Consider the following 23,957-nt stretch of genomic DNA (forward strand, 5'->3'; position numbering starts at 1 on the left):
GATCTGCAATCATCACCATCTGAACTAGTTTTCGGAACTGTCCTCAGACTTCCCGGGGAACTCATCCAAAGTTCTGACCAACTGCCAGTTCCAGCACCTGTATTCGTCGAGAGGATTCGCCAACACATGTCCAAACTGCGACCAACACCAGCTTCTAACCATGCCAAACAAGCAGTATTCGTGTCAAAGGACTTGAAGGATTGTTCTCACGTCTTTCTACGAACTGATGCTGTGAGACGTCCATTGGTTCCGCCATATCAAGGACCATATCATGTCGTATCTAGAGACTAAAAATTTTTGCTTACTAATTAACAATAAGAAAGTATGTTTCTATTGATCGGGTAAAGCCTGCATATATCCAGCAAGAAGCCAACACGTCTCCCTTTCCCAGTGTTGTTAATGTACCCATACCTAATGCATGTAAAACAAGATCTGGCCGCAAAATTAAGTCCGTAGTCCGTTTTCAGGCGGGCGTTTAATCTACGGAGGGAGTATTGTGGCGACGAATATTCCTCGAGATGGCAGTCGTGTCGCGCGCGCCCACTTCTGCTCTACTAGCTAAAACGCGCACACGTTTCTGACCGATGTTCTCGGATGTACTGTATAATATTGTAGAGTCTTCTTGTTGTTGTATCAGTCGGTTGCTTGATTCTCGCTCTCAAAAGTTAATTAAATAAATGTTAATTATTTGTTAACTGTTGACCATGTTATTACATCACGGAATAAAACATCAAATAGCTGAACCAAATAGCTAAAAGTTTAAATTCACAAAAAATTTCAGTCTTCCAAATTGCATTATGAGTAATTTGGTTTGTATGAAATATTATTACTATGAATGAAAGTTTGATAGTAAAGCTTTTTTTTTTTTTTTTTTTTTTTTGCTTCTACAAAACCCTGAAGTTACATGATAGGTAGGATGACAATTGCAGATGTTGAATTCCCATAATTCGGGGTATAGTTTTCCATAGAATATTTACATATAAATATTAGGTAAATCGGGACCGAATTTTGGGAACGAAAAAGAAAAGAAAAATCTTTATTCTTTTCACTATGACGATAAAATGCTACATTTACAATACTCTTCTATGGCTTCAGGCTTGATAAAAATCTAGCATGCATCGCAGGATTTAAGCTGGATAAAAAATTCCTTTCGCAAAAAAGCAAAAGATGGGGGGAAAAGCTTTAGCAAAATGCTGCAATGCTAATGTAATGATTCATGGTTGGACATCTACTCGTTGCGTACCTCCTGTACGCATTTTTGCAAAAGTGGTTGCTACTTTTTTCGCATTCTATGATTTTCTTTCGCATTTTAAGAAAAATGCGACCGTAGCTTAAACCCTGATACATTGCGACTATAACTACTTAATACAAATACAAATACAACGCCACAACAGGCAAAATGCCCAACGAGGTGGCTGATAAAAAGATGCCCATAAAAATATGGTTGTCATATGTTTCAAAAATACAGCAACCCAATTAAAAATGCAATTAACACAAATTACAAACAATATATACACATGATAAAATATTATACAATGCCCATAAAGAATACTTATGGTTGTCTTATTCTAAGAATGGATAGCTTCTCGATTTACCCCAACATGTTTATCGTATTTCTTTTTAAACCATACAGGCTCTTTTCATTCACACATTCCTTGGGTAGAATTTCTAACGAACTGGTGCATGTTCTGCATGTATGTGTTGCCTCAATGCATTCATGTTGTAAGAGTTAAGCGTGTTACGTATTCTTTCTGGTGCTGCCATCCATATCAGACCTTTATTTTGAAGGATTGCCCCCCCCCCTAGCTTTTAAAAAATTAAAAAATAGACAAACAAGATGACAAATATATATACACAGTAAAACTTTGATTAACTGTCATTCGTTTAACCATCAGTTTCTGTTATCTAAAAAAACCAGCCTTAGGTTTTAAGATCCAAAAGATTGGGTCACTGCTATGGTCTGTGCAAATGTCACAGGCAATCAGATTACCCCTGCTTGTAGTTCGTAAATACAAAAACCATGTGCTTTCAAAAATTTAAATATGAATGCATTGCCTATGAACTATTATGCCTAAGAAAAGTGCTTGGATAAACCAAACAAATTTCAGAATGGTTCCACAACGTTTTCGTGCCTCAAGTTAGAGCTCATGACCAAAAAGTGATTGCCATAGGAAGCAATGCTGTTAATGGACAATTTCCCGGCACATCCCTTTTGTGAACTCAAAAGTGATGATGGAAAATATCATGCGTCTTTCTCCCAATGAATACAACTTCACTTATCCAGCCTATGGACCAGGGCATAATTGAACATATGAAGCAACGTTACAGAAAAGCATTTACTGAAGACTTGCTTTTATCTGATGATGACTGTGTTTATCTATGACTGTCAAAGAATTTTTCTAAGAGATACAACATAAGGGAGAAGAGATACAATATAAAGGATGCTATTTTCAATATCGCCACTGCTGGGCAGACCTTATATTGAAGTTTATATTAATGGTTTTGTAAAATTAAATACAATATCTATGTATTATTCACTTTTAACTGATTTCATTTTATTATATGTTCTTTGCCCCTCCCCCAGAAAAAATGAAATGATGGACCTATTCCGTATTCTGAAATAAAGATGGTAAATGCTTGAACTTTCATGTGTTTTTATCAGAGCTGAACAAGGTTCAAGGAACATGGTGAGTAAAAAATTAGTATTGGTGCGTAAAATTTTCTTTGTGTAGTTATTAAACATGGTTCGTACTCTTCCAACGAAAAAAAATGCAAGGACTTTTTTTACAAATGCAAATTTTTAACATGAATAGGCGCATATTTAATTTTGATTAAAACTTTCAAAGATTACATTTCTACCTACTTTATTTCACATTATCCGTAATGAATAAAGGAGGCCACATACACATATATATCATACAAAACATATGACACATTGAATAACACAGTTTGTGCCTGTCAATTTCCCCATTGAAACATAGTTTAGTCTCTAAATATTACTATTAATTTTCTTTTAAAGACTAAAAAAAAAACTCTTCTAAAGATAGAAAAAGAAAAATTATTTCTTTCATCAATTCTGGATTTGTTTTTGTTTCTTTCGCTAATGCTGAAATTCTTTCTTTTATTGATTCCAAAATTATTTCATAAATTCCAAAATTATTTCATTAATTCTGGAATTATCTCTTATCAATGATGAAGTTGTCTCATTAATTTTGGAATCATCTCTCATTAATTTTGGAATCATATCATCGATACTGAAATTATTTCTTTCATTTATTGTTTTAAACAACTATGGATGTCATTAGAAAATAACGGAGATGCGCCAACATTCAACGTGTCACGTGATCTTCCAAGGAATGATGTAGGCCACTGACATCATACCAGCACCGGTACTACAGGGTAAGACGACATCAATGTGTATTAAGGAGTTCTACTACAGGGCGTGGGGCAACTGCCCCGGGTGACAATTTTTAGGTGAACACCGTTATAAAATTATCGAATTCCGAATTGGTGGGAGCGGCAAGACAATACAAAAATCCTAGTTATGGCCCTGCGTCATCCCTCTAGTAATATAAGCTCAATGGATTTCAGCGCTGATTCACCCATTGAAGAACAGCTCGCATTTGGCGGCATTTTTGTCTGGCACACTCAGCAACCAATCTTGATAGAAGGGATTTTTAGCCACAAGTGATTAAAAGTACACACACTTGCTACTCATTTTTTGTTTTCTTTCTTTAATGAGCCTTGTACAAGCGCTTCACATCACTACTAAATAAATATTTTCTCAACAGCATGGGCAGAGATATGGGGGGGGGGGGGGGCTAGCGTGAAAGGTGAAGTCGACTGATCTAATGTATATATGTATATATGAATTGACATCATCATCATCGTGCCCCCCAGAAATAATGGCAGTGCCTCCCAGACTTCCAAGTCTATCTCTGCCTATGGTTGACAGTAATCAGAGGAAGCTTCGCTCACTTACGGACCGATAGGCTGAAATTATTTCGGCTAAAATTATGAAACTTTTTTTCCCCTAAGATATTGATTTCTCAAGTCCTCCAGAAAAAATACCTAGTACAAAAGTTTAATGACTTCCAACGACTCCAAATACGTCTACATACGGTCACAGGATACATGCTACCATAAAGCCGGGTTTTCCCAGAAGTGGGTTGTTGGGGGGCCAGAGCGTGCCGACTGAGCTGGAGAAAAAAAACAACGATCGGAAGTTCATTTTGAACACTAGCTTTTATTCCATAAAAGTTGCAAGGAAAAACACAAGATCATTTACAATCATAAAAAAAATAAATTAAAACGGCCGACAAATAACAACTGGCAATCTCAGGGAGAAAAAAAACAATCCCGACGTACACGCGGAAAAAAACCAGCCTACAGTATAAAGCTGAGCTCCCGTGAAATTGAGAGCATGCCGCCCGCGATTCACATATTGCGTCGGGCCCAGCGGTTCCACGTACACAGAGAATAAAAAGGGAAAAAACATTCCAACATAGGTTTTTGGCACCGCATGAACCAAACTGGATCATTTTGCGTCGACAGAAACATGTTACATAATCACACTATGTTTGTGTATTTCTACCGTGGCGCATCAGCTACTCTGTCATTTGCATACTCCGGCTTGAAGGGAAGCATCGAGCTCGATGAAGGGAAGTGAAAGAAAACAAAAATGAAGAGAAGATCTGTAAAACGAGTGGCGCACAACACATTCGACTCCGGAAGCAGTCAGCCAATCACACCCGACGTAAAACACTGCCGTGAGGCTTGTTGCACTCTCTAGGAAAACAGTCGAACTTGTATTATTGGTGAGTGGAACGCGTGTCACGCTGGGCGATTCACTTTGCACGTGGCACAGAGAACCTGCTCCTACGAAAACCCGGCTTAAGAATAATGGGAAAAAACTTGCTTTAAATCTAATTATCCAGGGTTATTGGCTGATAATAAAAAAAGTGACGAAAACTATTTCGGAAAAAACAAATTTTTCAAGGACTCAGAATTCTTAAACAAAATTTCTTTTTCAAGGACTCAGAATTCTTAAACAAAATTTCTTTTTCAAGGACTTATCGATTTTCAAGTACTTTCAAGGCCTTGAAAATGAACTATTTTTTTTCAAGGACTTTTCAAGGACCATACGAACCATGTTAAATTACAAGCTGAAAGCAGAAAAAATACTTGGGATTTATAACAGCATATCTGCCAACATGAAAGAGGGTCACTATGCCCCGAAAAAATAAAAGCATTTAAACATTTTTTGGACACTTACACTTTGTGATTTGTCCAGCCATGATATTTATTGTATTGAAAGTGTCTGCTCTGCTGAATTGCACCTGAAATCCAGTCCGGTAAAAGAGACTGCACTCCCCCTAAAATCTGTACAAATGAAAGTCACATGTTCAAGGTTTTTATAGCACCTTAGTGCGTCAAAAGAAATGAGCTGCTTGCATTTGGAAGCAAGAAAACTTTTAACCATGAGTTGAAATGAAAAGTTTCAGACCTAGTGAATTTTCATCAAAGAGCATCCCATTAAAACAAATTATTTTTTTTTAAACTGGTCTTGGATATTTCAGGCACAAAATTATTTTCTCCGCAAAAAAAACAACATACCTATAAGCCTTGCAATTACATTTTTTAAATCACTGAAAAGTTTTCATCTTCATATATTGTAGCCTTTCCAACACACACACAGAAAATCATGTTGCAGAAAATCATGTGCGATTCTGGAATTACAACTTTGGGTATATTTTGAGTTGGGGTATTACTGTATTAAAAGCCCAAAAACTCAAATGATGAATTTTCCTAGTCCCCATCACACCAGCCATTATTCTCGTCAAAGATCAAAGTGTGCAAGTTCAATTGTTATAAATCATTATGTCGTGAGATACAAACAAATCAACATAATTATAGAACTTATATTACATTGTTTAAAAAAGCAAAATACCTTGTTGCAACACATTCATTTGGATATTTTCTGCTTTTGAAAACCAGCGCAAATGCACCCTCCTATTAAAAGAAATAAAAGAGTATTTTAAGGCAAATAAGATAAATCAGTAATTATGCATAATTGCCAGTTGTTATACCATAGCTGCCAACTTTGGAGAATGAGAATTCAGGAGGTTTTCATGCGGATCTAAATTCCATACAGAAATAAATGTAAAAAGGATCTTTCAAAACATTTTAGTGATTTTTCATTAGTAAAAAGGAAATTTTAGGGATATTTTCCTGTTTCAAAAACCGCGACACCATGCAAGCTATCACCAATGATGGCCAACCTGTAGGTTATAGTCCTTGGGCTAAATTACCTCACAAAAATCAAATCTCGCAAACCCCAACAGATACTTGGTATTACTAAACTAGTTGGTACTACTAAATCTGTTAGTACTACCTCCGGGGGTAAGCTATTCCATTTATTAACAAATCAATTAAAGAAAAATTCCCTGCGACAGCATAACCTAGAAATATCCCTTACCAATCCATACTAGTGTCCCCTTGTAAAAGCAGTCTATTGATGGTGCACTAATAAGTCCATCCTATCCAGCATGTTGAAAATTTTGAACACTTTGATCATATCTCCCCACACCTGCATTTATCCAATGTTAACATATTCAAAAAATGAAATCTATCTTCATAACTCAAGTCCCGTGTGCCAATAAGGGCATGCGTAGCTTTTCTCTACACCCCTTCAACCAAGTCTATGTCCTTATGAGGGTATGGTCTCCAAAACATTACAGCATACGTATAAAGAGATGGTATTTTTTTGGCCTGAGAAATTGAATTTTCTGGATGTTAATGCCGAAACTCATATTTAGAAAGGAAAGTGATTTGCCTCCTCCGGGAATCACACCCAGGTTCCCTTGCATACCCGCAAGTGCCCGATATGCAAGGGGTTGGGTCGATATGCATGTGGTTTGGTTTGAACCAAAATGAGTGACCATGTACTTGTCAACACTAAACGTCATGCTCCATTCATTTGTCCAGGCTGCAATCCTGTTTAAATTGGTCTGGAACAACGCAACTCCCTATCGCTTTGATTACTGATTACCCCCCGTCCCCCTCAGCTTCACATCATCTGCGAATTTGCTAGCAATCCCATCGATACCCTAATTGAGTTAAAAAGTGAAAAATATGGACCAAGGACACTTCCTTAAGGAACTCCACTTGTGACGCCTGTCCAACCAGAAAATTCTCCATTCAGAATAACTCATTGTGACCTATCTTTTAACCATGATTCTATCCAATTCACAGCAAGTTGCCCCCAATCTCTTATAAAAATGCTTCAAGAGTTTACCATGTTGGGGACGATTGGATGCCTTCTGGAAGTCAAGGTAAACAACACCTACATTTTTGCCCTTACCCAAAGCCTTCATCAGGTGATCATAGAAATAAAGGAGGTTAGTCACACATGACTAACTTCCCCTTCCTGAACTCCTGCTGATTATCCGACAAAACATTCTCATATATTCATTTCACCAACTGCCTGTTAATAATTTCCAATATTTTAGAGGGGGAGCTCGTCAAACTTAATGGACGATATATAATTATATAATTGAACAAAGCTTCTCTACTAACCTTTTTAAATATTATACGGCATACTCCAATACTGGCCGAACTAAATCACAGAAAACTGAAAGAATCCCTTAAGAGAATGCAAAAAGACCTTTTTTGCATTTTTTTCTGGCACTTAATTTAATTTTCTGTTAATTTGTTTCTGACATTTCTTAATTTGTTTCAGATGTTATCTAATTTTTTTAAAAATCATTGTAACAAAACCTCAAAATCTGGCTGTCCCAGCTTGAAATAAAGTGTTAAACAAAAATTAAAAAATTCTTTTATGGCAGTGCAAATAAGGAATTTGTTTCAAAAAACTTGGAATCACATTTTACATATATGCCATAGATGACCAAAATTGACAATAAACTTGTGAAAAAAAAGTTTCTCATGAAAAAAATTTTTTGTCCGTGTCCTGAAATTTTTGTTTTAAAATGCCCACTCCTATGGTCATTTGGGAAATATACTGTTATACAAGATTAAATCTGATAACACTATTGAACTGAAAGGTTCACTTAATGCTAGATCAACAATTTTGGATTTGACTTTTGCAAAACGACTTAATATTTGCACCATATCTTCAGTACTAGATTTTTCACTGGAAAAAGCGTCCATTCTCTTATTATAAATAAAGACTTCTTTCATCTTTTTTTAAACATCAAGTGATAGTACATGGAGATATGCTTCAAAATATAAAAAATGTTTTTATCAATCATTTAAATTTATAATAAAATAATTTAGGCCACTATTACGTGTCAACTATGTTACATCTTCCAAAAACTCAAGGAATGCAACCGAATGGAAACAATGATTTAAAATAAAGTTTTCTTAGTTAAGGTTTTGAAGGTTTAAATTAAATTTAATAAGTTATCTATTCAATTAAACCCTTCTCCATTATATCTATATTCTATCTATTCCCTAAACATTCTTTATCACATTATTTTTCATTATTTTTTTAATGGATTAAACATAAAACATAGAATCAAAACTGAAAAACCAAAAAAAAAACCCACAAGAAAATGACATTATGATGACAGACACTCTGCGATCCGAAAGGACTTAAAAGTCCTTCCATTGGGTCAATGTACACAAGATTAAAGAATTAGATTATGAAACAGCCTTGTTACAGTATTAATTTTATAGTCATATACACATTAGATATTTTTTAACTGAACAAAGAAAGAAAACGTATATACACAGTCGATCCCACTTATAGTTTTTCAAAAACTAACTAAAAACGTTATAAACAGGAAAACTTTTTAAGCAGGAAATGTTTAATAAGAATTATAAGACAGTTTTTCACTGACCATAGCTTTTTTTCATGTCACTTTTAATTTATTAACAAACATTAAGGTATACATATAGGGATATAATAAGAAGCAATTATTTGTTACAAGCAGTCAAACTATAAGTTTTCTTTTATAACAGTCAAGTTTCAGTAAAATCTGGATGGTATCACATGGCACATTTACTTTCTTTCCCACAAAATATCGAAAAGTTTCCGGTACTTTAATTGCTTATGCAAACGTTACAACTGGTGTTGATTGTGGTTATCTACAAATTTAAGAGTTTATATTTTTCCCTTTAAACTTCCCCTTAAACTTTAAACTTTTCTTTTTAATTTGCACTGAGCCATTTTGACTAGAACTGTGCTCAGCAAAATCTAACGCTTTTACTTTATTTTCCGAAATTTAAAAAGGTCATGAAAACATCGTATTGGCTGTTCTGTGAGCCACTGTGGTGGCTGAGTGGTCAGAGTGACAGACTCACGTCGTGAGATCCCAGGTTTGAACCCCATAGTCACCACAGTGGTGGTCGGCTGAAGTTGGTTTTCTGTGGTTCCCAACTTCAAGGCACAAATGCAAGCCGCTCTCCCATTTAAAAAGTCTCGCAACAGACCTACAAACAGCACAAATGTAATTCAATCATAACACTCTCGCTTCACTTCTCAAATATAGATGGCAGCACTGAAAAATCAAACAACACTACATACGCTCTCAGACTGTTAGGTACACACAGTTATACTTCCGACACAACTCACTAGGTAGTAAATCATCCATAGATGGTGATAGACCTAAGTTGTGCTCGGTAAGAAAGAAAGGCTGCTCTGTGAATAATTGAATTCCAAGAAATACAGTTCGGGAAATCAGATTTTCCTTATCTGAAAAAGCCACTCTTAAATGACACTTGTTGCTGCTGCCTGGGTTTGTTAGCCTGGGTTTGTTTGTTTAACCTGCCAAGTTGTTAGTTTTGCGTCGATGTCACTCTTTAGTGGCTTGATTTTGTATAAATAGATTCAGAAATGGATGAGAAAGACCGCCTTTTATTCCTTTGTTTTATACAGTAGTCTATAAACCCAATGAGAGAAGATTCCTTTTTTGAAATCGATCGAATGATATGAATTTAAATAAGACCGCAACAGAAAAAAAAGTAACCTCTTATGAGGTTACTCAATTGAGCATTTTTTTCTTGTTCTGTAACCTCTTATGAGGTTACAGAACAAGAAAAAAATGCTCAATGCTAGTACACATATAATCACCACTTTCGTTTCTTTACATGAAAAAAAGTACTACTACTTAACCAAACATGCACCTCATACACATTCCTCTACGGAATTTCTAACGAATCAGCACATGCTGAAGAGAGGAAAGAATGTGTTCTGACTGTATACTTGGCCCTAACGTATTTATGTAGTCGAGTTGTGCTCGTTTTGTGTTCATGCTTCCATCTGTCTTCCATTTTCTAAAGCAAAGATTAAAATGCTAAAATTTTCATGTTTTGTCAGTATGTTGTTGTAGGCCTGCCTGCTCTTTGCGGGGAGACTTTCAAATCGGAGACCGGCTCACATTCATGCCTCGAAGCTGGAAACCACAAAAACCAACTTTAGCCAAACACCACTGTGACGTCAACAGGGTTTGAACCTTAGATTCTTGGTACGAGAGTCCAGTACGATACCCACACAACCATGCAGTAATCTGAAAAAGTACGTGAATTTTAAGGGAGGAAAAAGATGTGAATTTTCCAAATGTTTTAAGTGGGAATAAAAAATTTAGACGTTGTATTCGGGAACAGTTAACATTTTCAATATAGGGAAAAAGTTAAATTCACAAAAACTTTCCACACTAAGCAGGAATATTATAAGCGGGATCGACTGTACATTGACGTACTCAAAGGGGGTTTTAGGGTTCTAACCCCCCCCCCCCCCAAGATGAGATTATATAGTGTTATTTTACAGGAAAAAAAACTTAACACCTCAGCCCCCAGAAGAAAAAAATTAAAGGGACCAACATCAGCTCTTCTCGGAGCAGAGGTTGACCCCGTCTCTGGTGATACACATCCAGGAGCGCAAGCGCCCCTCATTCATTTCAGAGCACAAGTTTTGAAAATGGAGCAGAACTAAAAACTAACCATATCCGCAATATAAAAAGTAATTTTTCTGTAAAATGCCAAAAGTTTTGCCAAAAATGATTGGAACAAATAATTCTAAATAAATTTCCTTCACAAATTAAAATCCATTTTAATTTTTTCTGAATTATCTTATCTGTCACTACTAAAACATGCATTACTGAAATGATGAATAAAAATTATTAGACTATTTTCAAATTAAGCACCATGCATACTGAAAACCTAGGCAGCAAGAATTTTTGCTGCTTGAACACTAGAATCTTATTCATCCTTATATAGCAAAAAAGTGCGTGGAATATAATAAGGGTTTCCGTGAAAAAAGTTAGCTTGTCAGAAAATTTAAAGAAATGATTAAATTTAAAAGCGAAATGCAAAAACAAGAAAAATATAAAAAAACACCTTATTTACTTAAACATTTTCTCAACATAACATGTTAATAGATTAAAAGGATTTTTTTCTGCCATTTCCTCCGCTTAAGCCTGTTTTTTTATATACGAATCACGAGTCGTTTTCAGAAGAGAGTTCAGCATCTCAATGACAACTTTTTTCAAATTTTTCATGCCCTTAAACATAAGATTTTGTGCGTCTTATTCCATTAATACATCGGATGGACAGATTTTTCACTGTTCAAACAGACTTTTGTTAACAATGAACTCTCTTTCACTGTCTGCATTACCATGTATTTAAGATAAAAAAAACCTTCACCAAAACTGGCGAAATTTTGAACTTTGTAACCTTGAAAGCAGCCCAAAGATTGGATATGTTTGCCCAATATCAAACTATCTATTCTCTGAACTGATTTCACTTCTTGTAATTCTTTGCATTGTAGTGCAATCCATTCATCACACGTAATTAATAGTTCTGTTGGTGATACAATATTAAGCAACATCCCAGCAATACGTGAGGGAGTAATGTACCATCAAGAGGGTGCACACATTTCATTCTCTCCAACATGTTTTGGAAAGGTAGGACATTTAAATATAATAGGTATCTCACAGAAGTTATGTATATATAAAATGAGCATGCTTCTAGTACAAACTCCTTCCTATCATTTGTTAAGAGCATGCCCCACCAATGCAGAAATGGACCATGCAGCCATAAGCTTTGTCGAACAAAAAAAAAAATGTCAGTAACGTCAAAAATAAAAAGAAGGAAATTTTACTAAATAAAATAAGAACACTGAAGAATTAAATCCAAAAAGTAAATATGAAATCGATGTGAACACAGAAAAACCACATAAATACCAGAAAAATTTGACAACTCTGGTACTTTTACTGCAAAAACAGTTTTTCAGTCCTATACAATAGCTGCTATAGTGGTGGAGTGGTCATAGTGATGGGCTCGCATCGCAAGGACCTGGGTTTGAACCCCACTATTGCCATAGTGGTGGTCGGCTGAATTTGGTTTTCTGTGGTTCCGAACTTTGAGGCACAAATGTGAGCCAATCTCTATTAAAATGTCTCTCCACAAAGATCAACAGGCCTAGTGATACAATTATTCAATCATTACACTTCACTCATAGATGGTAGATCTACATATAACAAGCATTACACAGAAACAAACTTCACATCAGGTTCGTTACATACACACATATTCCAACATGCACCAATTCATTAGAAGTTCCGCACAGGAATATAGACGAGGTGCATGTGTGGTTCAGTAGTAGTCCTACACAATCTTATATATAAATGTGAAAGTATGAATGTCTGCATGTATGTTCTTTATACAAATCTACATTGGATTGGATTTTAAAATCCAATGTGCTAATGCAGCCTTTATCTCATCAACCGCCCATCGTAGAGGTATAGTTTCAGTTTAAAAAATGCTTAAAAAGGCATTTGAATAGTATTTGCCACACAAACTGCACATGGTGTCACTAACCACCATAGGCATACGCCGTATTTTCTCGAGGTGGGGGTTTCAGATTTTTTTTCCCTTCTAAGGGGGAGTTTTTACGTTTTGTCTTGCAAAATAACACTATAATCTTCCCTCAAGGAGGAAGGGGGTGAGAACCCCAAACCCCCCTCCCTTACATACGCCAATGCTAACAGAACAACTATGACGACAAAACTGAGAATAAAAATATTCAACGCCAGCTGATGAACTCAATGCTTGCCTCAAATCACCAACACTCTGGCACACAAAGTTAAAAAATGATCATTATCCACCAACATGCGAGTTCAACAGCAAAATGACTTGGCACTGCTATCATTTTCACATTAGTTGATCAAACTTAGCAATGGGAGAATTCCCGTAGACCGAAGCACTGGACTGATTACGTTCCCAAATGGATTTTGCCAGTTGTTAAACTCAGTTCAAGAACTTGCAGTCTTCCCAAACATTCAACGGAATCACTGAAACCATACGTGGCTTTGTGAGAGAGATTCTGGCAGGGAAAAATTACAGTGTGAACAAGATCAATGAAAAAATCATAAAAATTATTCCAGGAGACTTTACATCTTACAATCGTAAGATGATCGTCAACATTACACTTACTCCATGAAGTGTAATGTTGACACAGACACAGCACAGATAGTTCTGTATCCTGCAGAATTTCTTTGGATATTGGAATCTCTTTGGATATTCCGGGTGTGGCACCACACAACTTGACCCTCAAAGTCGGAGCACCTATAATGCTTTTAAGAAATTTGGACACACCGAGACTCTGGTGCCATTGCGGACTCTGCGTGAAGAAATTACACAATTACATCATTGAAGCAATGATTCTAACTGGATGTGCCGGAGGAGAAGACGTCTTCATTCCACGTATACCAATTATCACTGAAGAAATGCCATTCACTTTCAAGCGATTACAGTTGCCGATTCATTTAGCTTTTGCTATGACAATCAACAAAGCGCAAGGCCAGTCGTTAGCAGTGGCAGGTGTCAATCTACTTGAGCCCTGTTTTTCACATGGATAGCTTTTTGTCGCCTGTTTGCGTGTTGGTAGTCCCAAAAATTTGTACATCTACACACCAGATGAAAAACAAAATACTGTGAATCCATACACGATTGCTTGAAGTTTTTAATTATAATATTTAAAAATAAAAGTAATTTTTTCTTACTTGATGCAGAATTTTTTTTTTTTATTAAGAAATAATTAACAAGGTATACATATATAAATTTTTTACGGGACGGGCAACGGCGCTGGGCATCAGCTAGTACTATTAATAATCTTAATCTACACTCAGTAGCCAAAAAATTCGGAACACACCTCAATCAAACTTTGACTCATCCGTGTAGTAATAAACTGTATTTGCTGATAAAAAGCTTTCCTGGTCAAAAGCACCAGTTAATGTTGAAATTTGCCTGTTCGTGAGGAAAATGAGATCCGAGTGACTTTGCACAGGCATGATTGTGCGAGTCAGAAGGGGCGGTTTCAGTATCTCTGAAGCCGCTAACCTTCTTGGCTTTTCTAATACAACAACATATTGAGTCTTCAAAGAACGGCAGCTACGGCAAAAAAAAATTTGAGCGGAAAACACTTGTGAATGAAAGAGCTGCTAGGTTACTGATACACATTGTGTGCAGCAACAGAAGAGCTACAGCACAATATAACTCATGATCATTGCAAAGCATATCCATACTCTAAGACGGACCTTAAAACAAATTGGTTTTAATAGCCAATGACGAACAAGAGTTCCTTTGATTTTACTGCAAAACCGAAGAAAACAGTTTTTGTGGACTAGAGAACTCCGAAATTGGATACTCTATGAAGAAGGCTGTATGGTCTGAACTCTTAGTCAAGATTTCTTCTCTATGACATTGATAGCAGGATCAGTGTGTGGCACAAGCAGCATGAAACCCTGGATTCTGCATGCCACATGACCAGAGCCGCCCTTAGGGGTGTGCAACAGGTGTGGTCGCACTGTACCCAGAAGTTTGGGGGGGGGGGGAGCCCCCACACTTATGGTAATAGAAGTGAAAAAATATACATACCAGAAAAAAAATAGATAAATCATAATAAACAAGGCATCTGAGCTTCAACTGATGTGATTCTGGAATTTTCATCTCAATTCTGAAATTACTTCTCTCATCAGTTATGAATTTCAATCAATATTTTAGAACTATTTTTCTCATCAAAATTCTTCACTTTAATCAATTCTGGAATTTTTCCTCTCATTAATTCTGAATTTTAATCTATTCTGACTTTTTTTCTCTCGTTGGTTATGAATTTCGATTGATTATAGGATTTATCCTAATTCTGAAATTTCATCAATTCTAGCATTTTTTCTTGCATTAATTCTGAATTTTCATTGAGTAGATATTTTTCTGTATTCCTGTATATTTTGTTATAATGCATAAATCCTTTGGAAATGAATTCTCCACAAAATATATAAAATCGGGGCTAAGGAGCCCACAAAAAACATTTTTACTCTGTGCCCAGTCTGATAAGGGCAGCCCTGCACATAACTCTTCAAGCGTGTGGCAGCAGAATCACGGTCTGGGGGAGCATTTTCCTGGTATACTCTTGGTTCCTTATCTTCATTAGAAACATCCATCAATGACAGCACCTACCTCCACATCGTTGCTGACCACGTGCACCTGTTTATGGCCATGATGTTTCCCGATGATGGCCATTTCCAGCAGGACAATGCACCCTCCCATGGGGCTGGGATTATCTTAGATTGGTTTGAAGAACATGATTCAGAGTTTCAATTACTCCAATGGCCCTCAGTTACTTGATCTCAACCCATGTCCCTTTCACAAGAGATGCGATAAAAATGTAGTCCACCAGGCCCATGAGTTTTTTTTATTTCATGCATCTGTTACCGCTAAAGTGCAGAAATCAGTTATTCTACAGATTATCTAGGTATTGTGCAGATTAACTAGAGCGATTTGTTAACATGCCGAAAATTGTTTCAAATTACCTAGGTAATCTGCAAATTATCTAGATAATCTGCACATTACCTTTAAAGTGAAAATAAGATCTTTGCTGGAACAGCAACGTTTCTGTATGCTTAATACTTTTACTTTAATTTCTGAAAGTATCGACAATGGCTTTTTTTATTAGCTAATTGTTACTGACTGACTGTGCAATTTTTTCAACAAGCATTTTACGTTATACTTAAAAAAATATTTTTCTCAGCAAGATTGGCGAGAATCAGCCATACCTTACAAAGGCAGCACATCGATACATTGGTTAAGAGGCTTTCGTTGTCATAGCAACGAGTGTAAAAGTGGAGGGAGAGGGGGAAGGAGTAGGGAAAGGAAATGAGAGGAACAAACTTTTGAACTTTAACAATACGGAAGCTGTTAATGTGCACATTACCTAGGTAAAATGCAGAAAACTCTTGATTCCCCACGTTAACAGAACAAATCAGTTAATCTGTAGATTAACTAGGTAATGTACACATTAACGGCTTTCAAGCTTTAGCGGTAACACATCCACCAAAAATAAATTCAGTTCCAACTTACGGGTTTTTCCATGTCTCCATCCTAGAAGGCAGTCCCCAACACACTTGTCCACATGGTAGGAAAGGTACATAGGGAACATAACGTTGAGAGCAAATCGCAAAAGTTACCCACTTAAAAGAAATATACTTGGTTCTTGATAGATTAGGCATGATTGACTCCTCACATGCCCTCCCCCAGAAATATTGAGCACAGATTTCTTTCTTTGTCGGCTGAAGTTGGTTTTCTGTGGTTCCCAACTTCAAGGAGCAAATGCGAGCCGATCTCCCAGTTAAAAAGTCTCACCACAGAGAGCAACAGTCCTACAACGATAAATCATTCAATCATAACACTTCACTCATAGTTGGAAAAACTGGTGGCAGATGGCAGCACTACACATAACAAGCATTACAGAGAAACAAAAAAAACTTCACATCAGTTTTCACTACGCATACACGCACATTCCGCATGCACCGATTCGTTGGGGGTTCCGCGGGGGGAGGGGGCGCATTTGTGGTGCAGCAGTAGTAGGTAGGGCCTCCAAAAAATGGCTCGGGGATCCATGATGTTCTTAAGTCAGCCACCTCGTTGGACAATTTGCCTGTTGTGGCATTGTATTTGTATTTGGGAGAGGGACCTGTGGTGCGCAAAATGCTTGCTGCCTAACGTGGTCTTGTAGACATAATCACCAATACTGGGCAATACCATCTTATTTCCTTGTCATACCATCTCAAAATACACATTTTGTTTAACATTGTTCTAATGGCCTATGTAGTGAAGAGCTAGATTTGACTTTTGCAGGCAGCACAATGGTGGTCTGATAAAGCTTGTTTCCTGAGATTTTTCAATTTTGATGTTTGAATGTGAATCACATAAAAAAAAATCTACACAGAGAGCAAGCAAGCAGCCCTTCAACACAGAATTTCTAACTACACAGTTTTGCCTGAACTTATTATAAGTATGTGTGTAGTTTAGAAGTAACCCTCTAATAATACACAACAAAATAATTTAGACACCTCCCACTTATAAGATAATGACAGCACTTCCAGAACATTAGACTCAAATTTTAGACATAAGTGAATTATAGAAGCTCATACAAACACTCCCCAATATCCACCAGTTCATTAGAAAAATTTCTCTAAGGTATGTATACGAGATGAAGGCATATATGGTTCACTAGCTATAATACCCGGCGTTGCCGGGTTTTCTTCCACGAGTCTTTTTTGGATCACGTGATATCTCCCTCTTTCTTTGAAGGGACACACAAACCGTGTCCAAGTTCACCAATATGGCGACTTCCTATGCGACTCATGAAAAAAAACAAATCTAGATTTAAAGAAACGTAAAAAAATATATAATTTTTTTTTTCTTTTTTTAAAGGGTGCTAGGTATTTCGATCCTTTCCCCCTCCCCCCCTTTGAACTTCAAGTTATCCATCCCTGGCTGTTTCTGCTTCAAAAAATACTTAAAGCTGTGGAATTTTTTCGATGTACTTTTTACAGGCCCATAATTAATTTTAAAACAACCTGAACTATATGAATTTATGCAGTTGAATATTAAAAGACAATACGGAGACATTAATTTTCATGCTTGAGAAGATATAAATAAAAAGTTGAAATCAATGTTATTGCATAGATACATCCAACTCGAAAGTAGGTACGGCTAATTATTTTATATTTAATTTTCTGCGCTTCATATATCTCTAAGCGAACTCAATAATTCAAAAATAGAGTATTTAATACAATTTTCAAAATTATTGATGTGACAGAAAACTCCACAAAATTTCAGCATTTCTACAGTAAAATCTGCAATTTTAACACTGATCTCTATGGGGCATCATCCTTTGCCTTACCCTCAAAGTGATGCTAATGATGGTGTCTATTCAAAAAGCTCTCATTACTGGGAGGATTGAATAAAGTGGCAAACCATTATAAATGTTACGATATAAAAGCAAAGCCTTTATAATGGCTGGTTATGCCAAAAGCATGAAGAGTATTGTAGTTCTCCCTTTGGCAACATGTTAAGTGGAATGTTTCCTGTAAATAAAGTGTGATGATGAAGGACGTACGTTTCCTTGTGTGATTAGTGTATTTCACTTACACGATGTATCCAGTCCACCCACCCCGTTGTTTCGCAACACGTTATCAGCACGAAGGCTCCTGGATAGACGTTTCATCGGTAAGTGGGAAGTAGATAAGTTAAATCTACACTGCTGGCCACTGTAAATGCAACACCCTGAAGGAAGCATGCAAATAATATGAAATTTACAACATGCATTAGCGGAGGTGAGATATGCAAATGATTAGAATTTCAGCGCAGACGCACATCACGCGCGCCTGTGGCGCCACTTCAAAGCACTATTTAAGGCTTGGAGATTTCGACGATTTGAAGTACGGCTATTGTGTTTTTCTTGTGGTTTTTTCAAAAAAACGATCAATTATGCCTCGTAGAAGACAGCGATCATCTTTTGATCAAGTATCCGAGTTCGACAGAGGAAGGATAGTGGCCTACCGAGATTGTGGATTATCTTTCAGGGAAATCGGTAGTCGTGTTGGACGAAACCAAACAACTGTAATGCGGATATGTGATCGTTGGGTGCAGGAGGGTACGACGGACCGACGTGTTCGATCACATCCACCTCAGTGCACCACTTCACGTGATGGCAGGCGTATTGTGCGTATGGCAGTGACGGATCACTCAGCCACATCACGAACCATAGCACAGCACATTCAGTCTGTACCGCATCATCCAGTGTCTGCGCGTACCATTCGACGCCGTTTGCAGCAGAGGGGTCTGTCCGCAAGACGTCCATTGCTTCATCTACCCTTGACGCAGAACCACTGACGTCTCCGCCGCCAATGGTGCGATGAAAGAAGGATGTGGACGGCACAATGGAATGAAATTGTCTTTACTGACGAGTCACGCTTCTGTCTGCAACACCACGATGGTGGGATTCGAGTCTGGAGACACCGTGGAGAGAGGATGCTGAACAGCTGCGTTATGCACCGCCACACTGGTCCTGCACCGGGTATTATGGTATGGGGTGGTATTGGATATCACTCTAGCACTCCTCTAGTACGCATTGCCGGTACTTTAAAAAGCCAGCGTTACATCTCCGAGGTGTTGGAGCCAGTTGTCCTTCCTTACCTTCAGGGCTTGCCCACAGCCATATTTCAACAGGATAATGCGCGACCACACGTGGCACGCATTGTCCAAACGTTCTTCATCAATCGCTTCCCTGGCTAGCTCGCTCTCCGGATCTTTCGCAGATAGAAAACATGTGGTCCATGGTTGCTCAACGATTGACCCAGATTACATCCCCAGCTGCCACACCAGATCAACTTTGGCAACGCGTGGAAGCTGCTTGGTCTGCTGTACCCCAAAAACACATCCGAAGTCTCTTTGAATCAATGGCGAGGTGTGTGGCAGCGGTGATCTCCAACAATGGCGGCTACTCTGGCTACTGATTTTGGCAGGAACCACACTTCACAGAAGTCTATAAATTTAATCATTTGATGCTTGGTCAACATGTTATCTACAAAATAAATATTGTTATATTTATATATTTCTTGTCTGTCTTGGTGTTGCAATTTGGGTGGCCAGCAGTGTAATTTCACAAAGGATCGTAAAAAAATTTCTACACGCGCGGAACTAAGCTTAACAGAGATGGAGGAATTGAAGATTCCAAAGCTCAATAGAGACAATTACAACGCGTGGAGTATACGGACGCGCACTGCACTGGTGTAGAAAGACTGCTGGGATGCCATGGAACCCGGATACGGACCAGAACTAAGGGAGGACGACAGGAAAACCAATGAAAGGACCCTCACGTTTCTGTTTTTAGTGGTCGAAGATGACTTTTTAGACGATATCGCGGACTGTGCAAGAGCAAGGGACGCTTGGGCATCCTTGAGGGCATTCACACGAAGTTCGGATTGTTACACACACTGCAGCTTCTTAGGGAGTTTTTTAATGTGTCGATGAAGGCTGACGAATGCGTAAGTGCATACTTGGGAAGATTGATGGACTTGCATTGAAAGGTGGCGTCCTGCGGATATGGTTTCACCGACAGGGAAGTCGCTCTTGTGATGTTAATGGGTCTACCCAAAGAGTACGAAGGTCTGATACTGAACTTAGAGCGTGATGAGAACGAACTGTCCACAAAAATGGTAAAATTGCGTCTGATTGTGGAAGAGAAGAAGTTACTGCGTGACTATATGCAAATGAATCGCGTAGCTGTGGAAGAGAAGAAGTTACTGCGTGACTATATGCAAATGAATCGCGTAGCTGTGGGCGATAGAACTCTTAAAACTGACGATATAGGAAAAACTCGCGTACAATCAGGGAGATACTCCAGAAATAAGGAGAGAAGAATTCAATGTTTTTCCTGTGGTGTTTGGGGACACATAGCCAGAAACTGCCCATCGAAGAACACGTCCCATCGGGCCGAGATAGTTTCGCAGAACGCGAATCGGACACTGACTGCCAACACTGGTAACAAGAAGCCTAACTGCCATTGGTATGTAGACAGTGGTGCAACGGAGCACATGTGTTCACAAAAATATAAGTTTCTCAACTTGACAACTGTGAAGTTCAAAGTGGAAATAGCTAATTCCGAGAAAATGGAAGTGGTTGGAAAAGGTGATGCTGTTTTGAAGCCTGTTAAATCCTGTGGTAAAGAAACATTCTATCTAGCCGACGTTCTGTACGTACCAGAGCTCGACGGTAACCTCCTTTCGGTGGGAAGAATCGAGGAGATGGGAATGACTGTTTCATTTCAAGGAGGCAAGGCCATCGTCAAGGATCCTAATGAAAGAAATAGAGTAGTCCTTACTGCATATAGAAGTGGGAGACTTTATAAGGTTCAAGCAGCGAGGACTTATAAAGCGCATATCTCAAGGCATGAGGATCTTATCCACCGACGCTTAGGACATTTTCATTTGAATGCAGTGAAGAAGCTCACGAAGCAGGATGACACTGTCAACAGTTGTGCAGAAGCAATGGAAGATGGAAATATTTGCTCTACTTGTATCCTTGGAAAGATGAGAAAAATTCCTTTCTCTAAAGGAGAGACCAAACGTGCATAGAGGCCACTTCAGCTCATTCATAGTGATGTCACAGGACCTATCATGCCTACATCTAAAGGAGGGTCAAGGTATATTGTCACTTTTGTTGACGACTACTCAAGGTATGCAGTAGTGAAGCCTATGAAATCCAAATGTCAAGTCCTCGAGAAATTTATTGAGTTCAAAAGGACTGTTGAAAATTTCCATGGAGTTAAAATCGCTACTCTACGAAGCGACAATGGAGGGGAATACATCAGTCATGAGGTTTGATGATTTTATGAACAAGAATGAAATATCGAAACAGCTCACGGTCCCTCGAACTCCAGAGGAAAATGGGGTAGCTGAGAAGATGAATCACACCCTGTTCGACATAACCAGATGCCTTCTTCTAGACTCGAAGGTCCCAGACAACTTGTGGGCAGATGCCGTCGTTACCGCCTGTTATTTGCGGAATAAATGCCCATCTGAAACTATCCAGGGAGATATACCCAAAGAACTTTGGACCAAAAGGCCAGTCAAAACTAGTCATCTTAAAATTTTTGGTTGCAAAGCGTATGCGCACATAGATAAAACACAAGTAAAGGGAAAGTTAGGAAAGCTCTCTCAAGAATGCATTTTCATTGGATACCCTGAAGGGGTCAAGGGATACAAATTGTGGAACGTAGATGAAGACATATTTTTCCCCAGTAAGAATGTGAGGTTTGATGAGACTGTTTTTCCATTCAGGAGGAGTCAAACAGATTGTCAGTTGAAAGGAAGTGAATTAATAGTCAATCAAAATGACCAAGAAGTACAAGTGGCACGTCCTGGAGCCACTCTAAGAGATGCATTGCCCAACTTGAAGCATGCAGAGCAAATGGTTGGAAATTCGAAACAGCCTACAACCACTGCGAATCAACCTCCAGATGTTAGAAGAAGCAAGAGACAAAGAAGACCTACAAGTTTTTATGGGAATCCAATGTCATACAAAGCTGTCAATGAAGCACAGTTTAATGCTGATATTCGGATCAAGGATCACGCCACCGTCGAAGAAGCGATAGAATCATCTGATGCAGAAATGTGGAGAGCAGCTATAAAAGAAGCAGAACAAGTGACTGTTGAGGAAGCTGGCAAAGTGAGTGACGCAGGCGTTGAAGAGAAACTGGTAAGCAGGAAACGTGGTCGGGCGGCTAGATCGGCTAAGAAGACGACTGCAACGATGATAACTCTAGTCGGAAAAGGTGCAAGAGACACGCTAAAGCAGCTGCCAAGGAAAGCGACCAAGACGACGACTCCGACAAGGATGGTACTGCCGACGTGAAAGCCAGTCCGAAAAATCTCGAGCGCAAGGCGACGATGACAAAAGCTAAAGATGAGCAAGAAGGTTCCGAACACGAGGAGGAGGACAGTGATGACGACACCGGCTCGGATTCAGATTACGAATCAAAGTTACCGAAGCGAAAGACCGTAGGTCGGCAGACAAAAAAGGACGAAGAAATGGTATTGGAGAGAAAGAAGAGGGTGAAGTTTTGCCGTCCAAGAAACACGATGATGGTCACCAAGGTAAGAAATCGAAGAACTATGAGTCTGACGTCGATAACGGTGCAGAAGAAGACGAGAAGGAAGAGAATGAGCCAAAGACTCGCAAGTCCACCAGCAGCAAACCAGCTGCAGGCAAGGAGGATGAAGCGCATGAACGTTATTTTTCCTTTCGTCATGCTTTGGCAAGGAGGAGTGTTACGATATAAAAGCGAAGCCTTTATAATGGCTGGTTATGCCAAAAGCATGAAAAGTATTGTAGTTCTCCCTTTGGCAACATGTTAAGTGGAATGTTTCCCGTAAATAAAGTGTGATGATGAAGGACGTGCGTTTCCTTGTGTGATTAATGTATTTCACTTACACGATGTATCCAGTCCACCCACCCCGTTGTTTCGCAACAATAAAGGCATAAATATATATATACTGACAGCTTTGAAGAAATGACAAACCATTGTAAAAGCATATACACGTCTTAAACGCATTGCTAGGGGACCATGGTAACCAAAGTAAACATTCGGAAAGTGATTGTTGAGGCCCAAAAACCATTGTTGCCCGACAGTTTTTTGCCCATTTGGGGCATTTGCCCTGCTCTGACGAAATTTTAAAGTAGCCTATCGTTCAAGTCTGGTCTCATTTGGTATAAATGCAAAATTTGGAGACGATTGATCAAAAATTGTAGATTTGTATAGAGAACATACATACACAGACAGAAAAATCAATTTTATATATATAGATTAGAAATAGACAATACACCTATAGCCCTGCTTACATGAGCAGGATTAGAGTTCGATACAGGTTTATTTGGTGAATATGAACCTGCATGGCAACACTTTTTCCTTGTAGGAAAAAAGTGACAAAGACTACTTTTTTGTGGATTAATGTGTTTCATGACACTTTTACAATAATCTTTTTTATTTCCCATGTAAATAGGGATCATGTGACCATGCTAATCGTGCCAACATCGAAAATCTATTGGAAATTTATTTCAAAGAGATTATGCGTTTCTACACTATTATG

General features: G+C 38.2%; 1 protein-coding gene across 4 annotated transcripts in view; it reads right to left on the reverse strand.

Annotated features, from left to right (window-relative positions):
* The window catches only part of LOC149086558 (glutamine--fructose-6-phosphate aminotransferase [isomerizing] 2-like), a 222,453-nt gene that overhangs the window by 97,794 nt on the left and 100,702 nt on the right, over positions 1 to 23,957 (reverse strand). For all 4 annotated transcript variants that reach the window (XM_089256034.1, XM_089256032.1, XM_089256033.1 and 1 more), the window contains exon 7: positions 5,951 to 6,012. In XM_089256034.1, coding sequence (XP_089112160.1) covers positions 5,951 to 6,012 — 62 coding nt within the window. The remainder of the gene's footprint in view (positions 1 to 5,950; positions 6,013 to 23,957) is intronic.

This window comes from Pholcus phalangioides, unplaced genomic scaffold (assembly GCF_987345545.1).
Source record: "Pholcus phalangioides strain wild (caught in Gottingen) unplaced genomic scaffold, Ppha-v1.0 ptg000004l_1, whole genome shotgun sequence".
In the NCBI taxonomy this organism is placed as follows: domain Eukaryota; kingdom Metazoa; phylum Arthropoda; class Arachnida; order Araneae; family Pholcidae; genus Pholcus; species Pholcus phalangioides.